This window comes from Podarcis erhardii (assembly GCF_964252035.2).
Source record: "Podarcis erhardii genome assembly, chromosome: 15".
NCBI classification, from domain to species: domain Eukaryota; kingdom Metazoa; phylum Chordata; class Lepidosauria; order Squamata; family Lacertidae; genus Podarcis; species Podarcis erhardii.
The window spans coordinates 17,546,484-17,573,601 of NC_138505.1; the positions used below are offsets into that span (position 1 = coordinate 17,546,484).

Below are 27,118 nucleotides of genomic sequence, written 5' to 3' on the forward strand. Positions count from 1 at the left end.
CAAGAGCCCTCTCCCCTCCTGGGGCTTCTAAAGGACCACTGACAGTTAAGTCCAGTCACAGATAACTCTGGGATTGTGGTGCTCATTTTGCTTTACAGGCCGAGGGAGCCGGCGTTTGTCTGCAGACAGTTTTTCCGGGTCATGTGGCCAGCATGACTAAGCCACTTCTGGCGAAACCAGAGCAGCGCACGGAAACGCTGTTTACCTTCCCGCCGGAGTGGTAACTATTTATCTACTTGCACTTTTTGGTGTGCTTTTGAACTGCTAGCTGGGACTGAGCAACGGGAGCTCACCCCGTCACGGGGATTCAAACTGCCAACCTTCTGATCAGCAAGCCCAAGAGGCTCAGTGGTTTAGACCACAGTGCCACCCGCACCCTTGTATGGCTTCTAGCAACTGGTATTCAGAAGCATAAATGCCTCTGAATGTGGAGACAGAGCATAGTTATAGTAGCTAGTAGCCATTGGTAGCCTTTTCCTCCATGAATATACCCGATCCTCTTTTCCAAGTTATCTAGGTTGGTGGCCATCACTGCCTCTTGCTGGAGTGAGTTCCAAAGGTAAAGGCCTTTGAAGTTCGGAGCCAGCTGTCCCCACGCAGGAGTGGCGCTGCATATAAATAGCTCTGTCAGCTTATTGCGAGGGCCACTTAACTATGTGCTGTGTGAAGTCCTTTCTTTTATCTGCCCTGAATCTTCCAACATGCAGCCTCAGTGGATGTCCAGGAGTTCTAGTGTGATGAGAGGGAGAGAAAGACCTTTCTCTATCTATTTTCTCCATGCCATGCATAATTTTATAAACCTTTATCATATCACCTGTTATTTGCCTTTCTCTAAACTTAAAAGTCCCAGTGGCTGCATCCTCTATTGTAAGAACACCAGGAGAGCCTTGGCCAAGTCAAAGGCCCATCTAATTCAGCACCCTGTTCTCCCCGTGGCCAACCAGAAGCCCCAATGGGAAGCCCCAAAGTAGGTCCTGGGCGCAACAGCAGCCCTCTCCCAGCTTCTGGCTCCCAGCAGTTGGCAAATTTTGTGAAATAAATGGAGAATCGCAAGCACGTGCTCTGTCAGGACGGGTGTCTCTGCTCCCATCTGCAAATGTGGCATCTGGTGCAAGGCAACAAGACTGCACCCTCCTGTTCAGGCTCCTGTTCAGTCACTGCCATGTCCAGTTCTACCCCTGCCACACACACACACACCCCTTGGCTACTCCAAGCTCTCCGCAGACTCCAGCGAGGCTCCTGCTCCACAGTAAGGTCCCTGCTCCCCCTTTCTAAGCAAAATGAAGCAAATGAAGTCAGTGCAGAAAGAGGAGCTCCCCTCATCCTCCAGTCCCAGTTCTCACCAATTCAGCCCCCTCCTTTGTGCTTCCTCCTCTTCCTCCTCCTGCATCAGAGCCTGTCAAGCCAAGAGCAAACTCAACAGCTCTGCACAGCTCGTGACAAAGCCAACCGTGACATTTAATGCATATTTTGCATTTAGCATGCACAACTGTTGTTCTTGTTGTTTTAAAAATTAAGTAGCGCCTGCTGGGTGAGCAAATTTAACTATTGGGATTGCAGTAGGTGGAAAGGAAGCAGTTAAGACTTGGCTGCCCTGCTGTAGTCCTAATGAAAATCCTTCCTCTTAAGAGGGGAAGGTGGGAACACACACAACTCTCTTCAGTGCAAACAGTAGCTTCAGGGGAGCTATTTTGGTCAGGACTACAGCATGGGAGGAAGGGGTTAATAGCCCCCTCAAAAATGCTTGCTGCAATCCTTGTAGTTTTAAAGTTCTACCACCATCCAACAACTGCTAGGCCCATTTTTATTTTTTATTCCACTTGATTTTTCATGGTTTTTAAATTTCCTCTGCTCTTCTTAGCTTGAGCATTCTGTTTTCACGCTGTCGTTGCATTTTAATTTTGTTACTGAGCAAAATAAAAATGTTTCATTTTACCTTTGTTGTTACATCTTGTGTGTCCTGTTTTAATTCTGTAGTTGCATTTTCATTTTGTCATTGTGCACACATATGTTTATTTTCCTCTGTGAACCTTTGTTCACAGATGGGGAAGAAATTCCACAACAATACCACCACCTGGGCCGAAGGAGGTAAAACAAGGAGGAAACTGACAGAACACAAACAAAACCTCACAGCAAATAATTAAGAATTAATCAACATATATTTTGCCGCTAATCATGCCAGTGTGAATGGGGGCTTTTTGTTTGTGTTTTGTTTCCACTTCCCGCAGCACCACCATCCAATTTAAAATAACACAGTCCATGTTTCTTAGGTGCCCCCAAAACAGCGCCACCAGCACCACCACAACCCACTGATTTATGACTTGCCCTTCAACGTAAGGTCCCAGGGCAGGCCACAGCAATTTAAAAATACAATATTAAAAACAGTTTGAAACAAATTAGAATAGGGTGGGTCCTCTCCCTCCCTCTCCCTTTTCTCTCATGTCAAAGTCCTGGGTAAAGAGGTGGGTCTTCAGCCTATGAACAAAGGCATTGGGCATATCATTAAAACAAGCCACTCTCCAATACAGTTCTGTGGTTGCTGGATGTTCACAGGAGAAGCTGGCTGTGCTGAGTCACAAGCAAAGAGGAGGATACAGGACCTTGGACAGCTCCAAGGGATCCTGCTATGGCATCAACATAAGAACCCTCATAAGCTTTGAAAAGTATATGAGTAAACGCTGCTCTAAGGAAAACATGTTGCTATGTTTAGATTAAGTTTGTAAAGCTGACCTAGGAAAAACTAATACATTCAGAACATTAAAGGTGAGATGTATAAGATGCAATGTAAATAAGAATTTAAAGTTTAAGGGATGATGAGTATTGGATGAGGGAAGCCACATGGGGTACTAATATTATTCTTTCTTTTTTTCTTGGTCATTAATTTTGGGGATGTATGTATTTTTGTTGGGGGGGGGACAATTATTGTTTGTTTGCCTGTCTATGGGGGGAAAAGAACACTCATAAGCTGCCTACTCTCAGCAGCCAGGAACATCATAACTAGACACTGGAGGGATCTGTCAGGAGTGAACATGGACCATTGATAGCAAACCATATGGGAAACAGCCCTACTAGAACAGCTAACCAACTAACTGAAACTAGCATAGGGACAAACAAAAGAGGACACCTTGATCCCAGTGTGGCTCCCCTCCTTTACATACACAGCCCAATGAGACAAAAATAAAAAAACAAGACAAGACAAGACAAAAAAAAACATACAGCATACAAATTGATATGGCTAACTTGACCTAACAACACCCCCCCCCACACACACAAAGTTCACTGCAGCCAACTGAAGTTAGCCCTGGGCCCCCCCAACCTCTCTCACCACCAGTGAAAACTAACAAATGAACAGAAAGAGAACCTACTCACATGGTACTGACACAAAACCCTTGCACATACACTATGTAAAAGAATGCAAATTTACTAACCCTCTTCTCACTCCCTTGCTTCTTCCCCAACCTTATACTGTCTATAATATTAGTGTCTCACATCGGATATAACAGATCTGTAGAAAAGATTCTATGAACGATAAACAGACACTGTATGTACTTTTGTAATTCAAGAAAATCTTTAATAAAAACAATTTTTTTAAAAAGACGAACACTGCTGGATCCATTTTACCTTGGTCCTAGAAACACCCCTCCCATGTTGCTTACAGTCCCTCTCCTGCAGCAGATTCTTACAGGGTACCCAAAGGCAGGGTTGGGGTAGCTGGAAACACCCTTCCCGCAATCTTGGGAGTCCAGGGTGTGCTTCAACCACTGGATTAAGATCTTAGTTTGCTAGCCATGCACCTGCCGGTCCAGTGGCCCATGCCTTGCTTATGTAGCATACTGATTTGAGCATTAATGGTTTTACTAGAAACCAAAATCCGAGTCAAAGTACTTTGTCCAGTGTGGGCCTGTATTCCTTTGCCCATGGAGGTCCCAGAATAGAGTCCTTGCCCGCCCATGAGAAAGTAGCCTGGACATCATCCTGGCCCTCAGACGCACACACTACAAGGTCCCTGGGTCATGGTATCTCAATCCCTCCCTGATCCACGCCAAGGTATACAGAGGAGAGATCTGCAGACACTCGTTCCCAATGAATCCCCTCAGCAAATGAGGGCAGGCGGCATATAAGGAACCCAGCATATGTTTTGAACATCACAGTCGGTCCACAAAGGGAAAGCAATTTATCATTTCATAATTAAATCTTCTTGCCCACCCCCACCTGAGACTCTCATGCCAAGCTCTGCACAGGACCAGAATGCGAAGCAGCACCTGCTCCACAGAACGAGCAAGAAAAGGCCTAAGTGACCATTGTCAGAGATTCTGCCCCTTCTGCTTGCAAGCACACCCAATTCACACCTAGCCCCACAATAAAGGCAACTGGATGTCCCTGCTCAATGGGAAAACCTCACAGGTGGGATTTGAAGGCTGGCTGCTTTCCAGAAGGGTCTTGTGCAGCTGTGCACACCTAAAGCTATAGAATGTGCAATCAAGCACAGGATTTAGCTCCTTGAGAAACTCAAGCTTTTGTTTTTAAGCTTCTAGTCCTCATTGCCAAAAAGATACCCTTGAAAGTGGGTAGGTTACGCCTGGTGATATTTCTGGGGCTGGATGGGAATAAGGTTTCCCAGTGACTGGGGGTGATGCTCCCTTCCTTTCCTCAGCTCTGTCCTATTTGACTTCCAAAACCAGGAATAATGCAAAGTGTTCAATTTGCACCATTTATACTGGCCACAGAAGCTGCCTTTTCTCAGTGTAGAATCTGGATTGCTGAGATGCAGAATGAGAGATCATAGAGTTGGAAGGAGACCCTGAGGATCATCTGGTCCAACCTGAATACGAAGCTGTCCCATACGGGGATTGAACCTGCAACCTTGCCATTATCAGCACCACACTCTAACCAACTGAGCTATCCGTAGGATAAGAACTCCAGCAAAGAGAAGATGCTGCCCTATCCCTATTCCTGCTATAATAATAATAATAATAATAATAATAATAATAATAATAATAATAATGATGATGATGATGATGATGATGTAAAAATGCAATTATTTATTTTATAAAATGCATTTGCCCCAACACCAAGGTACTTGGATATACAGAACAATAGGTATGCATAACACACATCTAACTGGCATGCACGGTCAAAGGACTGCTCCTGGCTCCGCCCGAGGTTCCCTGCTGCCAGCAACAACTAGCATAGATGAATCAAGTCTTATATCTTTTAGGCACGATAGTCCCAAGAGCAGACTTCAAAGACACCAAGTAAAACTAGAGTGCACTGATTCAGGGGGGTTGGGGGGAGATGCATTAAACCAGCTGTGATGTTGTATTGTGTTTTTAGTATTTTTGTTGGGAGCCTCCCAGAGTGGCTGGGGCTACCCAGTCAGATGGGTGGCATATAAATAATAAATTATAATAATAATATTATGATTATCCCACTCAGGAATTCCACTCAGTTGGAATATTGGCAAATGCTCTGCAAGGGTCCTACTTCCTGGGATCCTCCCCACCACTCAGATTTTGGGAGTGACTCCTTGAAAATCCAAAAAGCCTTAATGCTGGAGAGCGTCTGCTGGCTTTTGTTCTGGCAAGTACCCCAGATTGCATCCTATACTGGGGCCCATGTGGTATCCAAGTTACACCCCTAAAATTCAGTGAGAGGTTGTCTCAATTCTGCGCCAAGGAAAGTGTAATTCTGCAATCTCAATGGATTTTAGAAACCTGCTTGAGTTCTCAGTTTGCCTAGCTTTTCAATCTTTCTCTACCTCACTGGGGTACGATTTATCTGACTTTTAGTTGTCATGGGGAGCGGCAAGGAACCCCTTCCCACCCGCAAGGAAACCTCTGTCCAAGACATTTTGCTGCCTGAGGCGAACCAAAAAATGGCTCCTCCCACCACCATGTATCCCTCCTACAAAACAAACAAAATAACAGGATTTTATGTCCCATGAACCCTCACCGACGCTGCTTGAGCCATAGGACTGGGTGGGGCGTGAGGGCAATGGTGGAGCCTGCACTCAGCCACCAAGATGTGCATATCCAGCAGCCTCTGCTGTAATTCCACGTTGCCCATCTGGCTTCCCCTAGCCCTGGCAGCAGCCAGCCAGAGCGAGGCACTATTTTGTGCCACCCAGAAACATTGCACAAGAATGCCATTTGCACAAGCACATGGCAGGGAGAAGGAAGAAAAGCCAAGAGTGTCCTACAGCACATGCTCGGTTTATTTGAAGTTCAGGAGAACACACCAGCAGCTCCACACACCCCTGCACCGGGAGCAAGAGGTTGTAGGAAGCAGAGCTAGATCTACCACTAGGCAAAAGGAGCCAGGGAAATCAGGCGTGGGGTTGTTTAGCGACTGCTTTTGGAGTGCCAGACTGCCTCTCCAGCAAGATAAGCAAACTAGGGTCCTGAGCCAAATCTGCCACCCCTCCCATTCTGCCGCTGAAGCACCTACCTCACCTTGTCTCATTATAGAGCCGGCCCTGTATGGGGGCCTCTTTAGATATCTGGCTCATTTGGATGAGCCAAATTGCCTGAGCCTTTGACCTCCAATCTTCTTCATCTGTGCATCCTGCCGCCAGCAGGATGCTCTCCCTGTCTCTGGAAACACGAGAATCCTTGGACCGTTTTGCAGCGCTCACGATCATAGCTATCCAAATCCACCTGAATCAACCCAGGCGCTTCATCCCACTAATAACCAGAGCCATATTTCACATTTGTTGTACGTGTCCGGCGTTGTCAAGAATCCGCTGCACCATTAACTCCGCTGGAAACAAACCGCTACTCAGGCCCCCTTGATTTCCCAATACGTGCCTAATTGATAATGACAGCAATAAAGACCTAACATTTATTACCAAGCACGGCATGACAAGACTGTAAAAACATGCTAATATTTGCAGGGCCATCCAGGTTGGGCTGTAACTGTTTTGGCAGTCGACACTGGGGAAAAACTGCAGCGGCAACAAACACCCTCTCCCTCTGGCCCTCTCCCCCAGGCAAAGCAGCAAACCTGCAGCAATTTCTAAAGAGGGGGAAACCAATATGGAGGGATGGAGGATAATGCATAGTCAGCTCATACTACTTTGTGAAGGAGACTCAGGGCCACCATTCCCCAGCCTGGTGTCCTCCAGATATTTTGCAGTCCAATTCCCATCAGCCCCAGAATCAAATAACCGTGCTGGCTGGGGCTGGTGGGATTTGTAGTCTCAAATGGCTAGGCTGGCCAATGAGATTTGGTGGTTCTCCAGATAACACAGACCCTTCTTTTTCTCCCCCCTGCTTTCAGCCCCGCACCTCATCTCCTAATTCCAGTTCTTCCTGATTCTTCCAGCGCGTTCCTTACTGGCACAGCCTCGTCCTGGCCTTCTGGGTCTCTTGGTCACCCCAGAGTGTGACGGAATGTTGGGCGCCTGTTTGCATCAGCCCATCAGGGGGCGTCACTTACTCTGTGATCTCTTCAGTCACTGTGTGCTCCACTTGAAGCCGGGAGTTGACCTCAATGAAGTAATGCTTGCCTTGCTTGTCCACCAGAAACTCCACCGTGCCAGCATTCTCATATCCCACCTGCAAGAGGAAAGCAGCAGGTTGACTCCAGGATGAACGTATTTTATTTGGTTCATGAAATGTATACACCACTTGATTGTAAAAGCAAAAACAAAACGAAAAAACCCACTCATGGCAGTTTGCAAAAAAAGGAAAAACAAGAAACAAATTAAAACACGCATCAACATTCTACATTACCTGGATAGGTTTGTCTAAACAAAAATGTTTTTTGCAGGTGCCAAAAAATAATACAGTGGAGGTGTTTGCCTGCTATCAAAAGGCAAGGGGTTCTAAAGGGTAGGGGCTGCCACACTCAAAGATCAGTTTCCTACAAATGTGGAATGGCTATGCATACAGAAGTCCAGAGGCCTCACACAAGCCAACAAAGGCTCTGAAATTCAGTGATCACTTAAGACAGAATAGACCAGTACTTGCTAACATGGTGCCCCTCAGATGGTTTGGACTTCCACTCCCATGAGCCAAAGCCAAAACAGTTCTTCCCAAAGCTGGAGAAGCGGGTGGGACGTAACAAGGCTACAGTGATATACTCACAGCACTAACCCTGACACAGGTAACAATAGGGACCTCAATTCTGGGTAGAAACTAAGTCTTGTATGCAGAAGGTCTCAGGTTCAATCACTGTTTCTCCAGGATCTGGGATGGACAAAATTTCCTGCCTAATTCACTGAAGACTGCATTACTGGACAACTCTACAGACTCACACTTGGCATTGTTCTAAGGAACCAAACGATCAGTGCAGTTTTGAAATCAGCTTTGAAAGATCTTGTCTGCCATCTTAATCCAACATGGTACCCAAGTGTATCCAAGCACAGATGAAAGGCTGCTCCTTGATGCCAGGAACTGTCATGACACATTTGGTTGCAAGTTCTTAAGAGGTGTCAAAATGCAATGTGAACTAACAACTTTCAGAAATGATTTAAATACTGGGCTAAGTGGGTCAACGATCTGATTCAGTAAAAGGCAGCTTCATGCACTGGTTCGTCAGAGCCACCAGTGGTGTGGTGTAGTGGTTAGAGCATCGGATTAGGACCTGGCTGGCCAGGGTTCAAATCCCCACTCAATCATCATGAAGCTCTCTGGGTGACCTTGGAGCAGTTACTGCCTCTCAGCCTAACCTGCCTCGCAGGGTTGTTGTGGGGAATTAAAGGATGAGGGGGAGAACCCTGTATCCTACTTTGAGCTCCTTAGGGAAAAGGTAGGATATAAACACAATAAGTAATAATAATAATAATAATAATAATAATAATAATAATAATAATACCACCCCCCCGGTTACTAGGATATATCCTGTGTCCTAAATATCTTCTTGTATTACAATACAATTATAAATGCATAGATTTTGAGTGCACAGGGCACTAGAAGATGAATGTGGTTTATATGGGGGGTAGCTTTCAAGACACTTGGAGACCTTTTTGGCACTTTCAAAAGCAGAGCCCTATCATCTGGAGTTAATGTGGTTTCTGCTGCAGGATCGAAAGAAGAGCAGTGTTAAGTGTTGTATTAGTCACATGGGTCACAATGAAGCATGCAAACAGAGCGGTCTTTTATTAATCAGCATTTTCTCTCCCCCACCCCATGCCACAATTTGTATGTTCTTGGCACAGAAATGGAAGGAAGATGAGACGGCTGAAGTCAAGTGGCTGCCTCGCTTTCGTTCCAGCTACAGATCACAGCCGAAGTCTGGCTTACAGAAACAGACGTAAGTATCATAAAATGCACAGCCACACGTCGTCAAAACAATTCACGGCACGAACTGCTGAGAAATACTTTTGGCAAGCAAACGCCACTGCAAAGGCAAACAGTGCGACTTTCCCCCAGTTATATTTCTCTCTCTCTCTTTCTGCTGGCAAAAACACATTTTCTTTTTTCTGCTGAGCGATCAGAAAACAATGTCGGAGAGCAGACATTCCAAATATTTCCTCCCCAGTTTCTGATGAGAACTACTCATCAGATAGCTATGCAAATCTTCAACCACCTAACTTGGCACATGTGTGAATGTTCAAAAGATTTATTCATCTGACAGCCATCCAAAGCACAAGGCAAAACCCTGGAAACAGCTTTCCCCAAGCTGGTGCCCTTCACTTGTTCACTGATTTATTAGAATACCTGTATATTGCAATTTCATTAAAATAAAAATAAAAGCTGTTTACAACAATTATACTAAGACAATAAAAATGACATTGTTGTTTTAAACAGATCACCAGCTAACTATTACAGAAAGTGCTTACCTTGATTGTCTGCATATGCCTGGTGGCATAATAAAGTTTTCAGCAAAGGTTTGAAGGTTAATATGGAAGGTGTCTGCTGATCCTCTGTTGGAAGAGCATTCCACAGGGCTGGGCTTATGTTTGGGACTCCAATTCCCACCAGCCTCAGCCAGCGCAGCCGTGTTGGCCAGGGGAAGTGCCTGTCATAACCTAAATGGCCATGCTTACTGGGGCTGATGGGAGTTATGGTCCCAAACATCTGTGGGTCACCAAGTTGGGGAAAGGGTGCCCTAGGAGGTCTTAGGGCTCTTTGGATTACAGTGGCTTTTCAAACTGGCTTATGGTGATCCCTGTGGCTCTTCAGAAGACATTCCAGGGTTCCCTGATGAGAAGATCCAACATGACAGACCAACTGCCCATAAGGACAGCTGGCTTGTCTTGTGGTTCATCCTGGTGGCGCTAAGAGTGCCAGGTGTGCCCTAGGCCAGCCATCCTCAATCTCTTCATGCTCAGGACCAACCTGACTATGCAGGCTGGGGCTGATAGGAGGGAGCCCAAAGGATCTGTGGGGTGCTACATTGCTGAAATTCACTCCCTTCTCTGCAGGTAATCTTGGGAAATGAACCTCTTTGCAATCTTACACAGTGCGGCTCTTGGTCAAAGAGGACTGTGAAAACTCACAGGCCAGGCCAACAGCCTGCCTGAAGCATAGGGAGGTACAGTGGTACCTTGGTTCTTAAACGCCTTGGTACTCGAACAACTTGGAACCCAAACGCTGCAAACCGAAAATAAGTGTTCCAGTTTGCAAACCTTTTTCGGAAGCGGAATGTACTCCATTTTGAGTGTTATGCTTCCGATCTGAGTGCCACACTTCCGTTTTGAGTGTTACACTGAGGTCTGTCTGTTTTTGCTATTTATATTGCGTTTTTGCAGCTTTTTTGTTTTGTTTTTGTGACTGTGTGGAACCCAGTTCAGCTACTGATTGATTGATTGATTGATTGATTGTGTGGCTGCAGTACATTGTTTATTGCTTTCATTTTATGGATCAATGGTCTTGTTAGATAGTAAAATTCATGCTAAATTGCTGTTTTAGGGGTTGTTTTTAAAAGTCTGGACCGGATTAATCCCTTTTGGATTACTTTCTATGGAGAAGTGCGCCCTGGGTTTTGGAATGCTTTGGTTTTCGAACGGACTTCTGGAACGGATTAAGTTTGAGAACCAAGGTACCATTGTAATAGCCCTGCTGGATCAGGCCAAAGGTCCATCTCACCCAGCATCCTATTCACACAGATGTTAACCAGATCATAGAACTGTAGAACTGGAAGGGTATCCTGGGGATCATATAGTCCAACCCCTTGCAATGAGATACCCCTTCTGGGAAGCCCATATGTATAAGGGCTAAGCAGATGTCCTGAGCACAAGAGCAGCACTCTCCCCGCTTGGGATTCCCAGCAACTTGGGATTCAGAGGCACTACATAGCCAATGCAACTAGGAGACACTGGTGTCCTCCATGCATTTGTCTAATCTACTATAGATTGTGGAAAACGGTCTGTCTGCCCATCCATTCTCTATTGGTTTGGATGCACAAGGTTCCCAAGGCAGAGGAGATGGTCTTTGTCTACGTTTGGGTGTCGAATACCATTTTGAATCAAGATGGTGGACTGAAACATGGATTGGGTGTGACTTTGCCTAATTTGCCTGATTTGGTGAAGGGCTCAAACTGCATTGATGTGGATAGCTCTGGAGATATTGCCACCTAGTCCTCTTCTAAAGCAATCCCAGTTGATTGCCACTCCTACTGGTTGTGGTTGCAAATTCTGTACTTTAACTAAGCACTGTGAGAAGGAATCTGTCCTCTCTGTTCTGAATCTTTCTCATTCAGCTTTGTTGGAGATCTTCATTGGGTTTTGGTATTACGAGAGAAGAACAGCTCCCTACCCACTTTCTCCACAGGTACATGTACAGCACACATCCCCTCTTATTGGACTTCCCTCCCCAAACTAAGAAGTCACAAATGCTGTAAACTTTCCTCATAGGGGGCTTGCCCTAGCCCTTTCCTCATTTCTGAACTCTAGTTACTTTTCTGAGCAACCAGAACTGTACACAGTACTCCATGTGTGGCTGCACAATAGATTTGTATTTTTTAAAAATAAATGTTTATTAGTTTTCCAATATTTGCACCATATATTTGTAAAACTGCATGACGATATTGGCAGGTTTGGTCTGCTGATTCAATTCCTAATGACTCCCAGCAAGAAATTTGTTTGGTTTTCCTACACGCAGCTGCTGCAAGCCAGGGTCCTCTGGCAGAGGAGAAGTCATGAGTCCTGAAGAGGCACTGTGGTAGAGTTGATCAGATCAGGATGTGGGCGGCAGTAGGTACTTGTTGATGACCTCTGGCACAGAGAGTAGGGACAGGGCCTCATGCCAGGAGTCACATCCAAGGGAGGGTCCCAGCAGTGTAGCCTCCAAGCACTCCATTCTGCCCCTTCTTGTGTCATTCAGGTACACTGCGCCTCCTTCACTTCCAGCTCCCATGCCAGCTTCACCGCTGATCCTGGCAGCCCTCTGGCATCAACGGAACATGCCCCGAGCCCACCTTCTCAGAAGCAGTCTGCTGCTCAGTATGGTTCGTAGCCACCACTGTTGCCTCCTCCGTCATCCCAGTTCTAGAGACACCAGAGCAGGAGCTGAAAGACAGCTCAGGCCCAGTCCTCCAGAAGCAGTTCCCATTTGACTGCCCAGCCTAAAGGACACCCTGCTTGCCATGTTGAAATTGTGCACACCCCATTCCCACATAAGGGGACCCACAGGGACATGTCACTTCTTGGATCAATAGCTTAGAGCTGGGGTCAGCAAACTTTTTCAGCAGGGGGCCGGTCCACTGTCCCTCAGACCTTGTGGGGGCTGGACTATATTTTTTTGGCGGGGGGGGGGGGGACAAATTCCTATGCCCCACAAATAACCCAGAGATGCATTTTAAATAAAAGGACACATTCTACTAATGTAAAAACATGCTGATTCCCAGACCGTCTGCGGGCCGGACTTAGAAGGTGATTGGGCCGGATCTGGCCCCCAGGCCTTAGTTTGCCTACCCATGGCTTATACAGCCACACCACCTGCATTGCTTCTGAATCTCTTTCTGTACCGTACTGATGTCAGCAATAAAGAGTTTGGCAGAAACCGAGTCCTCCAAACTTGAGTTCTTCATCCTCCACTGAGAGCTGCGGCAAGAGCAGAAGAGGGCCCAGTTCTCCCAGAAGCAAGAAGCCCAGATGCTGCCAGGGCAGGGAGTCCCACTTTCATCAACTTTTGCTCCCCGCACGTTGGAGGCCACAGAAACTCAGGGAACCAAGGCCAAGTGCTAGTGATTTATTTCTCCTGTCTGAGTAGTCAAGTAATTAAAGATTCAAGGTTTTCTTCCCAGGGATAGATTGCTCTCCTCTGGAGCGAGCGCAGCTGAACGCACGGACGGCGATGGCGGGGTAGCGGAAGCTGAAGCAGTTTTCGCAAACAGAGGGCGGGGGAGACGGGAAGGATAATTCCCAAGTACTAGCCCCACGTTCATCCTTTATGCCTGGCAAGATGCAGCAAGCTGAGGATGGCGCCCCTCTCCCTCGCCTCGGTCCCTTCAGTAAATACCGAGGCGCCAGGCTACGCACCATTAAACCCACAGACCAGAGCGATCTGCTGTCAGATCAAATATTTAGCAGAGAGGCTCAGGGAATGCACGCAGAATCCACACACAAGGATGAGCAAGAGGCGAAGGGCATCGAAAAGGCAGGGAGGCTGTGGCAACAGCCTGGCCCGAACAGAGAGGAGAACTGAAAAAGCCCAAATTAGGAATCTGTGCAACCCTTTCCCATATAGTTTTGCTGGCACATCAGTTCCACCATCCTTACAGCAGCCCTGCAAGGGCAAGCCAATTTATTTAGTGGACTTTTATGCTACTTTATAGGAGGGCAGTGTTGCAAGGCAGCAAACATAGCATACAATAACAGTACTTGTCAGGGGTTCAGGAGCAGAGACACAGGAGAAGGAGCAAATGGAGAGTGAGGAGGAGGAATACGAGGGGGGTGTAGGCAGTGACAGTGGTCAGAGAGAGTCCACGAGTCTCTCCAGCGAATCGGAAGATTCACAGAGAGGAGCGCCGATGGCCAGAAGGGAGGTGCCAAGGGGGAAACCCCAGAAGGAAGGGGCCAGCGGGGACTCCCTGAGCAGCAGTTGGAAATCAGGACCAGCGTCCCCACCGGAGCGTAGTGGGGGGGAGGAGTCCCAGGCATCGGGACCAGTCTTCCCACCACCAGACGGAGGAGATGAGTCAGGATTGGCCACGCCTCCATCGGAGAGCGGGGAAACGGTCAAGAGGAAAGTCACCGGCTAGGCGCGCGCGCCAAGTTCAAATGTACAGGCGAGCGACACAGCAGGTAGCCCGGATAGGGAGCCAGGTCCCAAAGCCTGCCGGAAGGAAGGGCAAGACTCAGGGGGGTCAGCGTCAGAAGAGTCCAGGAGGGAGGAAACCCCAGGGGGCAGAAGGACCCAGAGGAGGAAGGAACAGCGCAGGAGGTGGAGCCGGGCTAGGATCTTAAACTGGTGCGGAAGGGGCAGTGACTCAGAGGGGACTTCGCCTATCTAGAGTCTAGACGTAGGGTTGCACGCTCTGGCTTTAAAATGGAAATTATACTTCAATAAAGACTTTTGTACATAATATCAGCCTGGCGTTGGTCCTCTGTGAGCTGGGACCTAGAGGCAGCCCTGACAGTACTAAACACTTTTGAGGCATACCAGCACCTGAAACTTAGAAAATGCAATAAAACAGTCAACCTAGCACAACAATAGAAGTCAGTGTAAGCAGAACAAAGCAGGAGTGCCCCATCAGAAGTCTACTCCATTCGTGTGGCAGAGAACAGGCCTATCTTCAGCGTCCACTTGGAAACTTGTTGGGACAGACTTGTTGGGACTTTTGGGTCATCTAGCTAGGAAGGAGGAGGAGGAGGAGGAGGAGGAGGAGGAGGAGGAGTTTGGACTTGATATCCCACCTTTCACTCCCCTTAAGGAGTCTCAAAGGAATCTAACAATCTCCTTTCCCTTCCTCCCCCACAACAAACACTCTGTGAGGTGAGTGGGGCTGAGAGACTTCAGAGAAGTGTGAGTAGCCCAAGGTCACCCAGCAGCTGCATGTGGAGGAGCAGGGAAGCGAACCCGGTTCACCAGATTATGAGTCCACCGCTGATGTGTGTCCTGTGCTGATTGACTGGGAACGTGGCAGTTAGAACAGGTGTGTTTGAGGGAAAGTGGCAGTTAGATATTGGAGAGCGAAGGAGAAGAGTAGCTGGCTGGTGTGGGTGCTGAGGAATAGGGGATAGGACAGGATTAGGGTCTGCATTAGGACTAGACTCATAAGCACATGCTATGAAATAAAAAGTACCCAAACCCTGTTATTGAAAGCAAACACATACTGTATTCAGCCGTTAATATAATGATACAGATTTGTTCAAAGCACGTCTCATCTTTGGCCAAGCTATCAAGGCTGTGACAAAGTTGGTCAGATAAAGCAGCATCTATAGGGTGGCAGCAGAATATAAGCAGTTAGACAGCTGGCGGCAGCAATGTTTCTGAATGCCAGTTGCTAGAAACCACAGCAGGGGAGAGAACTCTTGTGCTTCAATCCTGCTAGCAAGTTTCCCAGAAGAGGAATCTGGTTGGCCGCTGTGAGAAGAGGATCTCTGACTAGATGGGCCATGGACCTGATCCAAGAGGTGCTGGAACTCACCATGAATGCCCCCTTGTTCTCTTATAATGGCAATGGCACTCATCTGAGAGGTGTCGGAACTCAGTTCCAGTGAGTTCCAAGCAAAAGGGGATTGGTGATCTGAATTAAAGGACACTCTTGCTCCTAAACTGGTGCGCTTGGGCACAGGAGGGTGTGACAGGCTTCCAAGAAGTATCTGGTTGGCCACTGCGTGAAGCTGGACTCCGATGGATCTTTGGTCTGATCCTGCAAGGCTCTCTTACATTCAGGCCAGCAAAGATCTTTTGCCAGCTGAGAAACTCCAGGCCATCTTGACTGGAGACATAAGTGCAGGGATGACCTTGAAGAGACAGCTTTGGAGATGACAGCAGAGAAGGTGCGAGAGGATTTGGATGAAAAGCGCTTAAAGCCCAGAACACACACGAATTTCGCTGCAGTTCTGACCCTGAGCTTACTAATTAAGATAGATAGAAAGGTCCTGAGCCTGCGAGTTTAGAGGAGTCTGGGGGGAGACCAGGAGCAGGAGGAGGAGGAGGCGAAGGATGGGGATGGCTAGAAGGTTTCTGTAATCCTCTTCCAAGAGAGTTCGATTTCTGGATCAGAATTAAAAGCAGAAGAGAGGGAGAATATGGATTAACTGTGTATTTAAATCTCAGTCAGGGAGCCAGGCCGCCTAGCCAGACAACCATAAAGAGAATAATGAAGCGTGGAAGTCATTACTGATGTTTTAGCTAAGGAGCAACTGGCGGGTCCTGAATTTTAACAGCTGCAGGCAGCACCTGTGAGGGGAGGGAGCAGGATGGTGTGGGGGCAGTGAAAGCTATGCCTCCCAAAGAACCCGCAGGCACAAGAAGGAATTAGCCCTGGGCGCAAATAGAGGAGAGGCTACTTGCACAGCGGAAATTGGTACAGCACAAATACCGCTATCCTTCTTTTAATTTTTTTAAAGCAGGTTTCCAGACTTCATGGCTACATAGATAGGGCTAGAAATTTCTGGGCAACAGGTGGTGAAAGCTCAGAGGCTGGGCAGAGGAAAGAACATGTTTCTCTGGAGAGAAAACAGGTACTCCAGCACCTGCCTCCTGCCTCCAGAACCCTCTGCCCCCTTGAGTGAGAAGGTTCAAGGTTCTTGTATTGATTTACAAAGCCCTGAACAATTTGGGTCCAGGATACCTCAGGGACTGCCTGAACCATTATATTCACTGAGATCCTCTCCAGGAGCATATTGGGTCGTTCCCTGAGTTGGTGAGGCTCGCTTGACAAACAATGAGAAATTGAGCCTTTAGTGTCATCAGCCCATTCCTGTGGAACACTTTGCCACTAGAGATTCGGGCAGGTGCCTTCTGTCCCAATTTTAAAATGCCTGCTGAAAACTTTTCTATTCCACAAGGCCTTTGCAGGCAATTAAGAGTACATCCCTCACAACCATAGAACTGTAAATTGGAAGGGACTATCTCCTGCAATGCAGGAATCTTTTACCCAACATGGGGCTCAAACGCATGATCCTGAGATTAAGAGTCTCATGCTCTACTGACTGAACTATGCTCTACTGATGTTTGTTTTTAATCTCTTTTTGATTTTAACTTTTTTTAAAAAAACACACCACTTTTTATGATGTTATTGTCTGGCATTATGTTTTATACTGTTTTATACTGCTATATTTTTGATACAGTTCGTATATAAATATTTTTTATGAATAAATAATAAAATAAATAAGATCCCTGTGCATAATACAAAACAGAGGCTGAGACACACAGTCCTGCCAGATGTGCATAATGCATCCAATCTGCTGGCATGATCCCTCCTTAGGGAAGGTGATTGGCAGCTTCCCGCTAAGAGGCTGTCTGGGGTTAGGTTGGCAGAGCTGAAACTGGATTTTTCCTTCCCACCCACCCCTTTAAAACTGCATCTAAAGCTGCCAAAGGTGCCTGCCTTAGCCCCACGGGTAGAGATGATGAGAGGTGGCTCAACTGGAAGCAAATACAAACACTCTGTATTTACTAGTGTATTTTGTACTGTTGGATAGATCCCCTGACTGGTGTTAAGCCAATCCTGGTTGAGGTCACACTCCCCTGAAAGGAGCAGGTTTACAGTTTGGTGATACTCCTGGATTCCTTACATTGGCAAGGAATGTCTGCTGCCAGCTTTCTTTGGTAGCCCTGCTGAACATAAGCAGAGCCTGCTGGATCAGGCCAATGACCCAGCTAGTTTAGCACCCTGTCCTCACAGTGGCCAGCCAGATGCCTGTAGGAAACCTTCAAGCAGGACCCAAGCACCATAGTACTCTCCTTCCCCTTTGTTTTTCCAGCAACTAGTATTCAGAAGTATTACTGCTTCCAACTCTGGAGGCAGAGTACAGCCATCATGGCTAGTAGCCACTGATAGCCTTCTCTTCCATAAATTTGTCCAATCCTCTTTTAAAGCATCTGGGTTGGTGGCCATCATTGCTTCTCTATCTGAATGTGGATAATCTGTCTTTGCATAGACCTTGTCTATGCACTCTGCTAAGCTTGAGGTTAGATTACTGCTATGCATTAGATGTGGGGCTGCCTTTCAAGAAGGTTCAGAAACTGAAGCTGGTGCAGAGTTCAGTGGCCAGATCGCAGACTAGGACCTCACATGTTTCTGATCATTGGAAAACATTCTGCAAAATTCCACGCAACAATGAGGACCAGCCGCTTGGGTTTTGCACAAAGGACAGGTTTTTGTTCAGTCAGCAGTAAGGACAGGAGGAAAATGTACAAGAACTCGGGAGGTACCAGTTGCCATGTGAAAATCGAAATGAGGAATACTGAATGTATGATGCCAACTTCAGAAGCAGCCTACTGATGGCAACCCTTCCAAGATATCCTTCTACAACCTCCCTTGAGCAAACCTGCAATAGCAGAGTTATTCTTCCTCCCTGCCAAAACCAGGTGTTTGCCAAGAGGAAGAAATTGCTTGGGGGGTCGCAACCTACCGCCCCCAGAGGGCACCAAACCACGTCTATTCCCACTCTGCTGAGTCGCAAAACTCAATTTCCACCCCGGGGATTTAAATGCATGGCGCAGCAACAGTGTAAAAATAGCACCTTAATCTGTTCCTTGGGTGAGTTCAGTCACATCTGACTATAGATGTTCCTTCTGCCTCTTCTTGGAGCTGCTGATGCAGCTCCATGGGAGGGAGTTCGTGTATCAAGCAACCAGTCACCTGAGAATCCGACATGGTCCAGTGGTCCAGAAACTCAGACAAGAAGGACACCTTTGATACTTTTTCAAGGCTGCCAAGAAGTCAAACTTGGGGACTCTTTTCTTTCCCCAGAGTTGGTGTTGTTGAAATCCCACTGAGAGGACAATGGTACCAACTGCAAGAAAAGGCACCAGCCTCCTAGCTGGACAGATGTAGTTAGGGGGCAGGGCTATTGTCTTGAATACCAAACCCAGACTATAAAGCCCAGACTCAATCCAAGACCCAGGGTTTATCCACATTTCCCAGGAAAACCCAATCTTTAGTGCTGAATCAGAGCAAACATCAATTGGGTTTTCTCCAGGTTGATGTTTGCTCTGATTTAGCACTGAAGAGTGGGTTTTCCAGGGGAAATCAGCAGGGAAGTGGCAAACCCACTTGACCAATGTCTAGAAAGCAAGGGACAAGCAGTAAACCATTCCGACTCATGCTTTCTAGGCCCAGGATAGGGCCCCAGATGAGACAGCATGCTCTTCTTGCCACAACTGCAGGGCTGCTGTCCATGGTCCCAAAGCAGCGCCTTGATCGCTGTCCAAGGTCCTGAACTGATCTTATCCTCCCATCTGCTCCAGCCTATGGATCTCCATCATCCTTGGGACATCACTTTCCCTTGGTGGTAGACATCACCAAGGATCAGGTCACCACCAAGGTTACAGCATTAGTACATCACTGTACCTTCCAGGAACTCCAACCTAGCGCCACCCCTCTCCTCACCATTGCTGCCTGTTGTGCCCAACTCAGCACAATCTGTTCTGATGGGTAGCCATCAGAGCTGTGACCCCTTTGCTTAGGAGACTGAACCTGGGACTTTCTGAAAGCATGAGCTATGGAGGCAGCCAAATATCACCCATCTGGTCTAATCCAATATCATTACTTTCTGTTCTGATAAGCAGCAGGCCTCCACTATCCCAGGCAAATGTATTTCACAACCCTGCCACCCATGATATTATTATTACTATTATTATTATTTCAGAAAACAGAATGTGAGCCAGGCAATAAACAGGAAGGGTGGGTAGGGGAAGGAATGTACAATGGGCACTTATGACAACCTTAGGAAGACCAGATCAGAAGCTAACAAATATGATCAGAAACTATCTTGCTTCCGTCATACCAGAGACTGTTGAAGTCAGGACATCTGACAAAAACAATTTGCAGACAACTGAAATGTGTTTAAGAGACAAGCCCTGAGTGGCCAGTGAAATAAACAGAAACCAACATTCGACAAAACTGTCTCTTTGTGGACCACTGTTTGAAGAATGGATTTGTTGTGTTAATTTATCCATTAAGGGCAATTTCCAAGGTCTCTGGAACTCCTCGGTATCAGCTGTGGATTCCAGCTGCCAACAGGCTCCCTAAAAGATATTACTATCATCAACATCACCTGCTTGATTGTAAAAACAACACCAACACCAAAGTGCTTTACAAAAAGACGAAAACAACAAAAATACCTGTAAAATCAGTTTTAAAACCATGAATTAAAACAATTTCAAAAATAATGAACATTAATGATAATCTAAAAACAGATTAAAACACACATCAATATTCTACATGCCTCAGGAGATCTGTCTAAACACAAATGTTTAGGCACTGAAAAAAGAGCTCTATGAAGCGGCCTGCCTGATGTCCAGAGGCAGGGAGTTCCAGAATGTAGGTGCTGCCCCACTAAAAGACTGATGTCTTTAAAATGTGGAACAAGTACAGTATAACAAGGCACCTATAACAGTGCCAGTTCTGCAGATCAAAGTGGCTGAGTGGGCATATATGGGGTAAGGCGATCGTGCAGGTAAACTGGTCCCAAGTTAAGGGCTTTATAGAATAATAGCAGCACCTTGAACTTGTCCCAATAGCAAATCAGCAACCAGTGCAGATCTCTGAGCAGAGATGTTATTCGCTGACTGGGTGTCACCTGTCAGCAATCATGCTGCAGCAACCTGCACTAACTGCAGCTTCTGGATCAGGGACAAGGGAAGCCCCACACAGAGCACACAGCAGTAATCCAATTCTGAAGGAACCAATGGATGAACCACTGTGGCCAAGCTTTCCCGGTCCAGCAACAATTGCAGATGTTGCAGATGCTATAGTTGGTAAAAGGCCCTTCTAGGCACTGAGGTTCCCTCAGGTCTCCATAATATGAAGTGAGAAGAGTAGCATCTTCAGAAACTAACACAGAACCATTCATCATCAGGTGTCATGTAGGGAGCAGAGGGCTGGCACAATACCTCCTCTGGTGCCTGGCGAGTCACTGCCAGTACAGACCCCACAGACATATATATGAAATTAAGACCTTTTTTTGCCCCAGTGTGCATGACTTTATGCTTGCTTACACTGAACTGCATTTTACCGCCCATTTATCTACTTTGGGGAGATCCTTTAGGAGCTCTTCACAATCCCTCTTTTGTTTTAACCACCATGAACAATTCAGTATCATCAGCAAACTTGGCTGGCTCACTGCGCACCTCGAGCTTTAGATAATTTGCAAACCAGTTGTGTGTGTGTGTGTTTTTTTTTTAAACACTCCAAAATAGCCCTCCAAAACTCCTCTTGCCCCTGGAATCCTGACTGGCAGCTTTAGGTACGTCTGACATTTTCTCGCCCACTTCTGAGACGCTGTGCTCCAGCGTACCTTAAGTGTGGCTTCCTGTTCTGCCTTTAGACAGGGACTTCAACAGAAGCAGGCAGCAGCGGCATTCAGCGGGCTGAGTCCTTGCCTCTGTGCGTCTTCATCACTGCTCCGGCGGCTTTGACGCCATTATCACAGCTTTTCCAGTCTGCTTGGCTGTCCTCGTTTTCCTTTCATGGAAAAGCTCCAAAATAAGCCTTGAGACTCTGCCCTTCTAGCTGTCCCATCTTCTAAGACATTATTTTCTAAGACATTCAGACAGACAGGAAGAGACCGTGGTGGTTAAAAAACATGAAGCATCCTGGTGGAGCTCAAAGCTGTCTGCTCAACTTCCTATCAACATAGGTGGCCAGCCGCAACTCCCAAGATCATTTAAGGGCAAGGAGCTGTTGTTTTTGTTGTCTTAAGGGCTGCATCCCCTCAGGGGAAAATGTGGTAGAGGTGGGTGAGGCCAATGCAATGGTGGGCAGAGTAAGGAGTCAAAGGTTTGTGGGAAACACCCCCTTCTCCCTCTCTCCATCCTCATGTTCTACCACACCCGGCAGGTACGAACAACAGAAGAGCCTTCTGGATCTGGCCAATGGCTCATCTAGTCCAGCATCCTGTTCTCACAATGGCCAACCAGATGCCTCTGCTGGGAATCCTGCATACAGGATTTGAGCTGCTGTGGTTTTCAGCAACTGGTCTTCAGAAGCGTTACTGCCTTTGACCGCGAAGGCAAAGCACAGCCATCAAGGCCAATGGCCACCAATAACCTCCTCATCCATGAATTTATCTATTCCTCTTTCAAAGCCATCCAAGGTGGGGTCATCACTGCGTCCAGTGGGAGTGAGTTTCACAGTCTAACTATTCACACTGAATGAAGAAGGGCTTTCTTTAATCTCCCCTGAATGTTGCTTTGTGGGGTGAAGATCACCCTTGACAGAGGTCCAAATCTCTTGCTTTCTTGCAGGGGACGCCCCCGCTCCATTCTTTTCAATTCTCTCTGTTTCCGACCTCCCCTCACCTGCACAAAATTAGCCTGAGGGCCAGATGGAGCCCTCAGGCTTCAGCTTCCCCACCTGAGTTCTAAAAGAAGATACTGAAGGTGGAATCTGAAGTTTTCTGCACTCCAATGAGCCCTGGTGAATTGGACTGAAGCCCAGCAGTCTTCAACAGCAGCCAGCCAGGTGCTGCAGGGAAGCCCATAAGCATGGCAGGAGGCCTGTCGGGTCTTTGGGCTGCTGCCAGCTTGTACTCAAGAGCTATTTGGATGGGGATTCCATTTGGCTCCAGCTCTCAGGCATAGTCCTCGGACTCTCGGCTCAAGAATTCCCGGAGGCTTCATTCCAAAAATCAGCATGTATGCAACTCAAGATACAGGCCACACAGTCAACAGTGCAGAAGCAAGGCTTTTAAGCATCCTGGCTCTCACTGGAGGATGAAGAACTGCCAAAATGCTCAAAATGGTATGAGGAAGGACCTCAATTCAGGGGCAGAGCATCCACTGTGTATGTAGAAGGTCCCCGGTTCAAGCCATGGTAGGGCGAGAAGAATCCAAAATCCTGAGACACTGCCAGTCCATGTAGACAATGTTGAGCTAGATGGACCAATGGTCTGACAGATAAGGCAGATTTCTATGTTCCAGCACGGTAGGGAGCAAAATAGGGTCCAATGGCACAACAGGGTGTTCTTCATGGTGAAGCAAGCTGAGAAGTTGATCCAGCAAGAGACACATTCCCTCGTCTCCCACGATAAAGGAGCAGGGCATGCACAACTTCAGTGTGACAACTGGGATGTTTCTTTAGGCAGGGCAAGCCAACGGGAACTTTCTCTGGTGGGCTATGCTGGTGTCTCCAAGTCCGAGGCGACAGAGGAGGCAGCAGCATCAGCAGCTCTGAACCACACTGAGTTCCCCAGACTTATAAGCCAAGTTCCCCAGGCTTATAACTTGTTTCAAACCTTCTTCATGAATGGAGTTGTCTCTAACAATTGAATATATACATACATTAATTTCTATCTTGTCTCATTATGAGTTACATGTTTTAAAGCCTGGGGAACTTGTAGCGGAGCAAGGGGGAAGTCGTGAAGTAACGCACCCTGCATCTGCAAATAAACAAGGAATCAAACAAGCAAAGCCTTTACCATGTTTTTTTGAGTGCAGTTTTGAATTGTGTGCTATAGTGAATACTGCATTTATCCCCTTTCTCTACAATAGCGTTTACCCCCTTTCTCTACAATAGCGTTTCTCTACAATAGCAGCAACTGGGCAGGGATGTCTCCTGGTGGGCTACTTGGACCACCCTCCCCGCCAACAGTCTCCTCAATCTCCTTTGACACCTCCTCTCTCTCTGGTGGATCCTGCCAGGACCGCTCCTTTTCATTTGTCACCACAGGAGCCATGACAACGTTGGTCTCACCAGGCTCTTTCATTTTCACCAGAGATGCTGAGAACGGAACCTCAGACCTTCTGCATACAAGGCTTGTTCCCTGCCCAGTTGCTTCGCCATCTAAGTCAGACGCTCTCCAGACGTTCTGGACGACAACTCCCATTAGGCCCAGCCAGCATGGTTGTTTTGGCTGGAGTCAATGGAAGCTGGAGACCTTCTGCTTCAAGACACAGAAGCGCCCCCCCCCCCCAAAAAAGTGGCAAACCAAATGTCAGTCCTGGATATGTGGGCTTAGCCATGTGGAGCCATGGGATAGTTTGTTGGCAGCCCTGAGAGTGAAAGAGAGATTTTGCCAGCTTGCGAGTACCCAAGGGATTGAGAAGGGCCTGGAGAGTGACAGAAAACTGGGAAGCTGAAGACAGGCAGGGTAAAGCAGGCCCAAATACAAGCTGCAGATTACAGGGGGAAAGGGGGGAATCAAAGGCAAAAGCCCAATTAGGAAAGAAAAGGGCTTTGCCATTGCAAAGGAGCTTCCAGGTCACGCGCCTTCCAGATGTGACTTGGCAAGCCAGCAGGTGGGGGGGATGCCTGACAACCCAACTCAAGCTGTTTTTCAAAAGCAAGCCTAAAATGTTAACAATGTGGAGAACACAGATGATGGCTCTCGCTTTAATGCCAAATCTACTTGATCCTCACCCCCCCCCCAAACACACACTCTAGAGGACAGGAGAGCCCAAGTGGCATTTGCCTGTATTCATTCCTCGCCAGACAAGCTTCTCCATTTCCTGCCCACTCCACACAACCCCTTTGCCTCCACCATCAGAGACATTCAGATTGCAGCCTCCTTGGCCCGTTCTCTTAGGAAACACTGTATTTATAAGAAATCAATCTCTTAGTGTGGCAGCACCTACAGTCTGGAACTCCCTGCCTATTGACATCAGCCAGGAGCCTTTACTGTACTATTTTCCGTGCCTGCTAAAGACATTTCTGTTTAGACAAGTCCACCTAGATATATAAGTATGTACAGATATGTAGAATGCTGGCATGTGTTTTAATCTGCTTTTACTTTATTGCTGGTTTTATCTTTTGAAAGTTTTAAAAGAGTTGGTTTTTTACTCCTTTTACTTGTAATGTTATTCTCTTTGTAAATCACTTTGAGGGTTGATGTGGTTTTTGGTTTTTTTAACACAATCAAACAGCATACAAATTGTATGAAACAAATTAAAAATAAATAAAAATGTTGCATGGAGTGCCGTTGTTCAGAATGCCAGGGTTGGACCTGGCTCACCTTGGGTTCAAAATCCCACTCTAACTTGAAGCTTGCTGGGTCAGAAAAACCCGATATCTGATCCTAATTGTCTCTAGTTAAGAGGTGTCAGGATCTTTCCCAGCTTTGCTCTCAGAGAAATTTTTAACTAGAGACTGCTTTAAATAAGTTCAAGTCTCCAAGGTCAGAGGAATTACATCCCAGAGTGCTGGAAGAACCAGCAGGTGTTATTTCAGAGCTGCTGCCTGAAATCTTTAAGAATCCTTGGGAAACAGATGAGATGCTGCACAACTGGAGATGGGCAAATGTTGTCTTCAAAAGGGGGAGAGGGGAAGCAATCCCCAGGTGAAGGGCAGTATATGAAGTAAGTAAATACATAAAGATAAATGACAAATTCTGAATACCAGAGGGGAGAATGCCCTCGTGCTCGAATCCTGCTTGCTCGTTTCCCACAGGCATCTGGGTTGGGAATTGAGAGAACAGGAATGCCAGACTAGATGGGCCATTGGCCTGATCAAGCAGATTCTACTCATGTTCTTGTAGAGTTTTGTTTTTAAAGATACTGCTTATTGCTTTCTTTTCTGTTGTGTGATGCACAGAGATGATTTTTAAATGTTATATGGTTTAGAAATGCTTTTAAACAAACATGTAAGTGAGGCTGGCCAGGGAACAGACAGTCTGGGATCAGACACACACAAACCACGGATGCTGCCTTGAGCTCTGCTGCAGAATCGGGAGGATTTAAATGCAGCAAATTAAAGAAATAATGCTCTCTTGTCTTTCCCATCCAGCTGTTCTACTCTTCAAATCTCTCTCTCTCCTCTCCCCCCATCCCCACAATCCCCCAAAGAACTATTAGGAGGGAGGGAGAGAGGGAAGGAGGGAGGGAGAGATTACGAAGTGCTATCACCCACAGCGCCAACAGCCTCTAAGTCACTGGGGCAAGCAGCTCCAAGTCGGCTGATCCTGGCAATCATATATAACACCCTGAAGTTTTTATTAATACAGCCAAGGTTGAGAGGGTTTGTTGCTCCAGGTTTCAGGTTTGCCCCTCAAGCCAAGGCTGCAGCTCGGTCCATTCCCCCCCCCCATGCTGCCATTTAAACAAAAATAGGAGGAAGGATGTGTCTTGGGGGGGGGAGTGGATGGATCTTCCTGCTGGAGCTGTTTAGCAATGCATTTAAGGGTATAGGAGCATTGTGAGGGGGGCGGAGAGGCAAGGGAGGAGCTTTGTCTGTCTGAGGAGCAACCACACTGCCCTCTGGTGACCAGCACGCCACAGAGGCACAGTTTTGGGGCCAGGTCAGAGGGATGGGTATCCACAGGTAAATAAACAAGATGTCCAACTGGAAGCAGGTTTAGGGATCAGTCCAACTCCTCCTCAACCCTTTGTGGAATTCTGATCTTGACTCCCCTCATTCTTTCCTGGGCCGGGGGATTGTTCTACCTTTTAATCTATTCCCACTTTGTAAAGCGACAAGATATGAAGGTTCCCTTATTCAACAAGGAGCAAAAGTGGGTGGGGCAATGGATGTGACTCTTGCCATTGTGCAGTGGGTGAACCTTTGGCCATGCCAACGTCAGGTTTCTGCACACATGCACCCCTCCATTGATGCCAAGTCCCAGGCACTGCCCCAGTTCAAAGGTACATTTCAGCCAGGCAAAAGCACCTGACAAAGGCACAGAAAGACTCAGTGGTGGGCATGGCTTGGGTTGGCTGCAGCAACTCTGCCTTAAAGGATGGGGTGGCAGGGCAAGTGTCCAGATCAAGGGGCGTAACAGTACCACTCTGTTCTGCCTTTGTCAGACCCCACGTGCAGTCCTGTGTCCACTTCTGGGCAACACAATTTAAGAATCATAGAATCATAGAATCATAGAATCATAGAGTTGGAAGAGACCACAAGGGCCATCGAGTCCAACCCCCTGCCAAGCAGGAAACACCACCAGAGCACTCCTGACATATGGTTGTCAAGCCTCTGCTTAAAGACCTCCAAAGAAGGAGACTCCACCACACTCCTTGGCAGCAAACAAGAAGGATATTGACAAGCTGGAAGGTGTGCAGAGGAGGGTGACTGATATGATAAAGGGTCTGGAAACCAATCCTTAAGGAGAAAGGTTGAG

At 47.1% G+C, this 27,118-nt stretch overlaps 1 protein-coding gene across 11 annotated transcripts in view; it reads right to left on the minus strand.

Annotated features, from left to right (window-relative positions):
• PC (pyruvate carboxylase) overlaps positions 1 to 27,118 on the minus strand; it is a 264,778-nt gene that overhangs the window by 160,644 nt on the left and 77,016 nt on the right. For all 11 annotated transcript variants that reach the window (XM_081841739.1, XM_081841734.1, XM_081841735.1 and 8 more), the window contains one exon: positions 7,438 to 7,556. In XM_081841739.1, the coding sequence (XP_081697865.1) occupies positions 7,438 to 7,556 (119 nt within the window). The remainder of the gene's footprint in view (positions 1 to 7,437; positions 7,557 to 27,118) is intronic.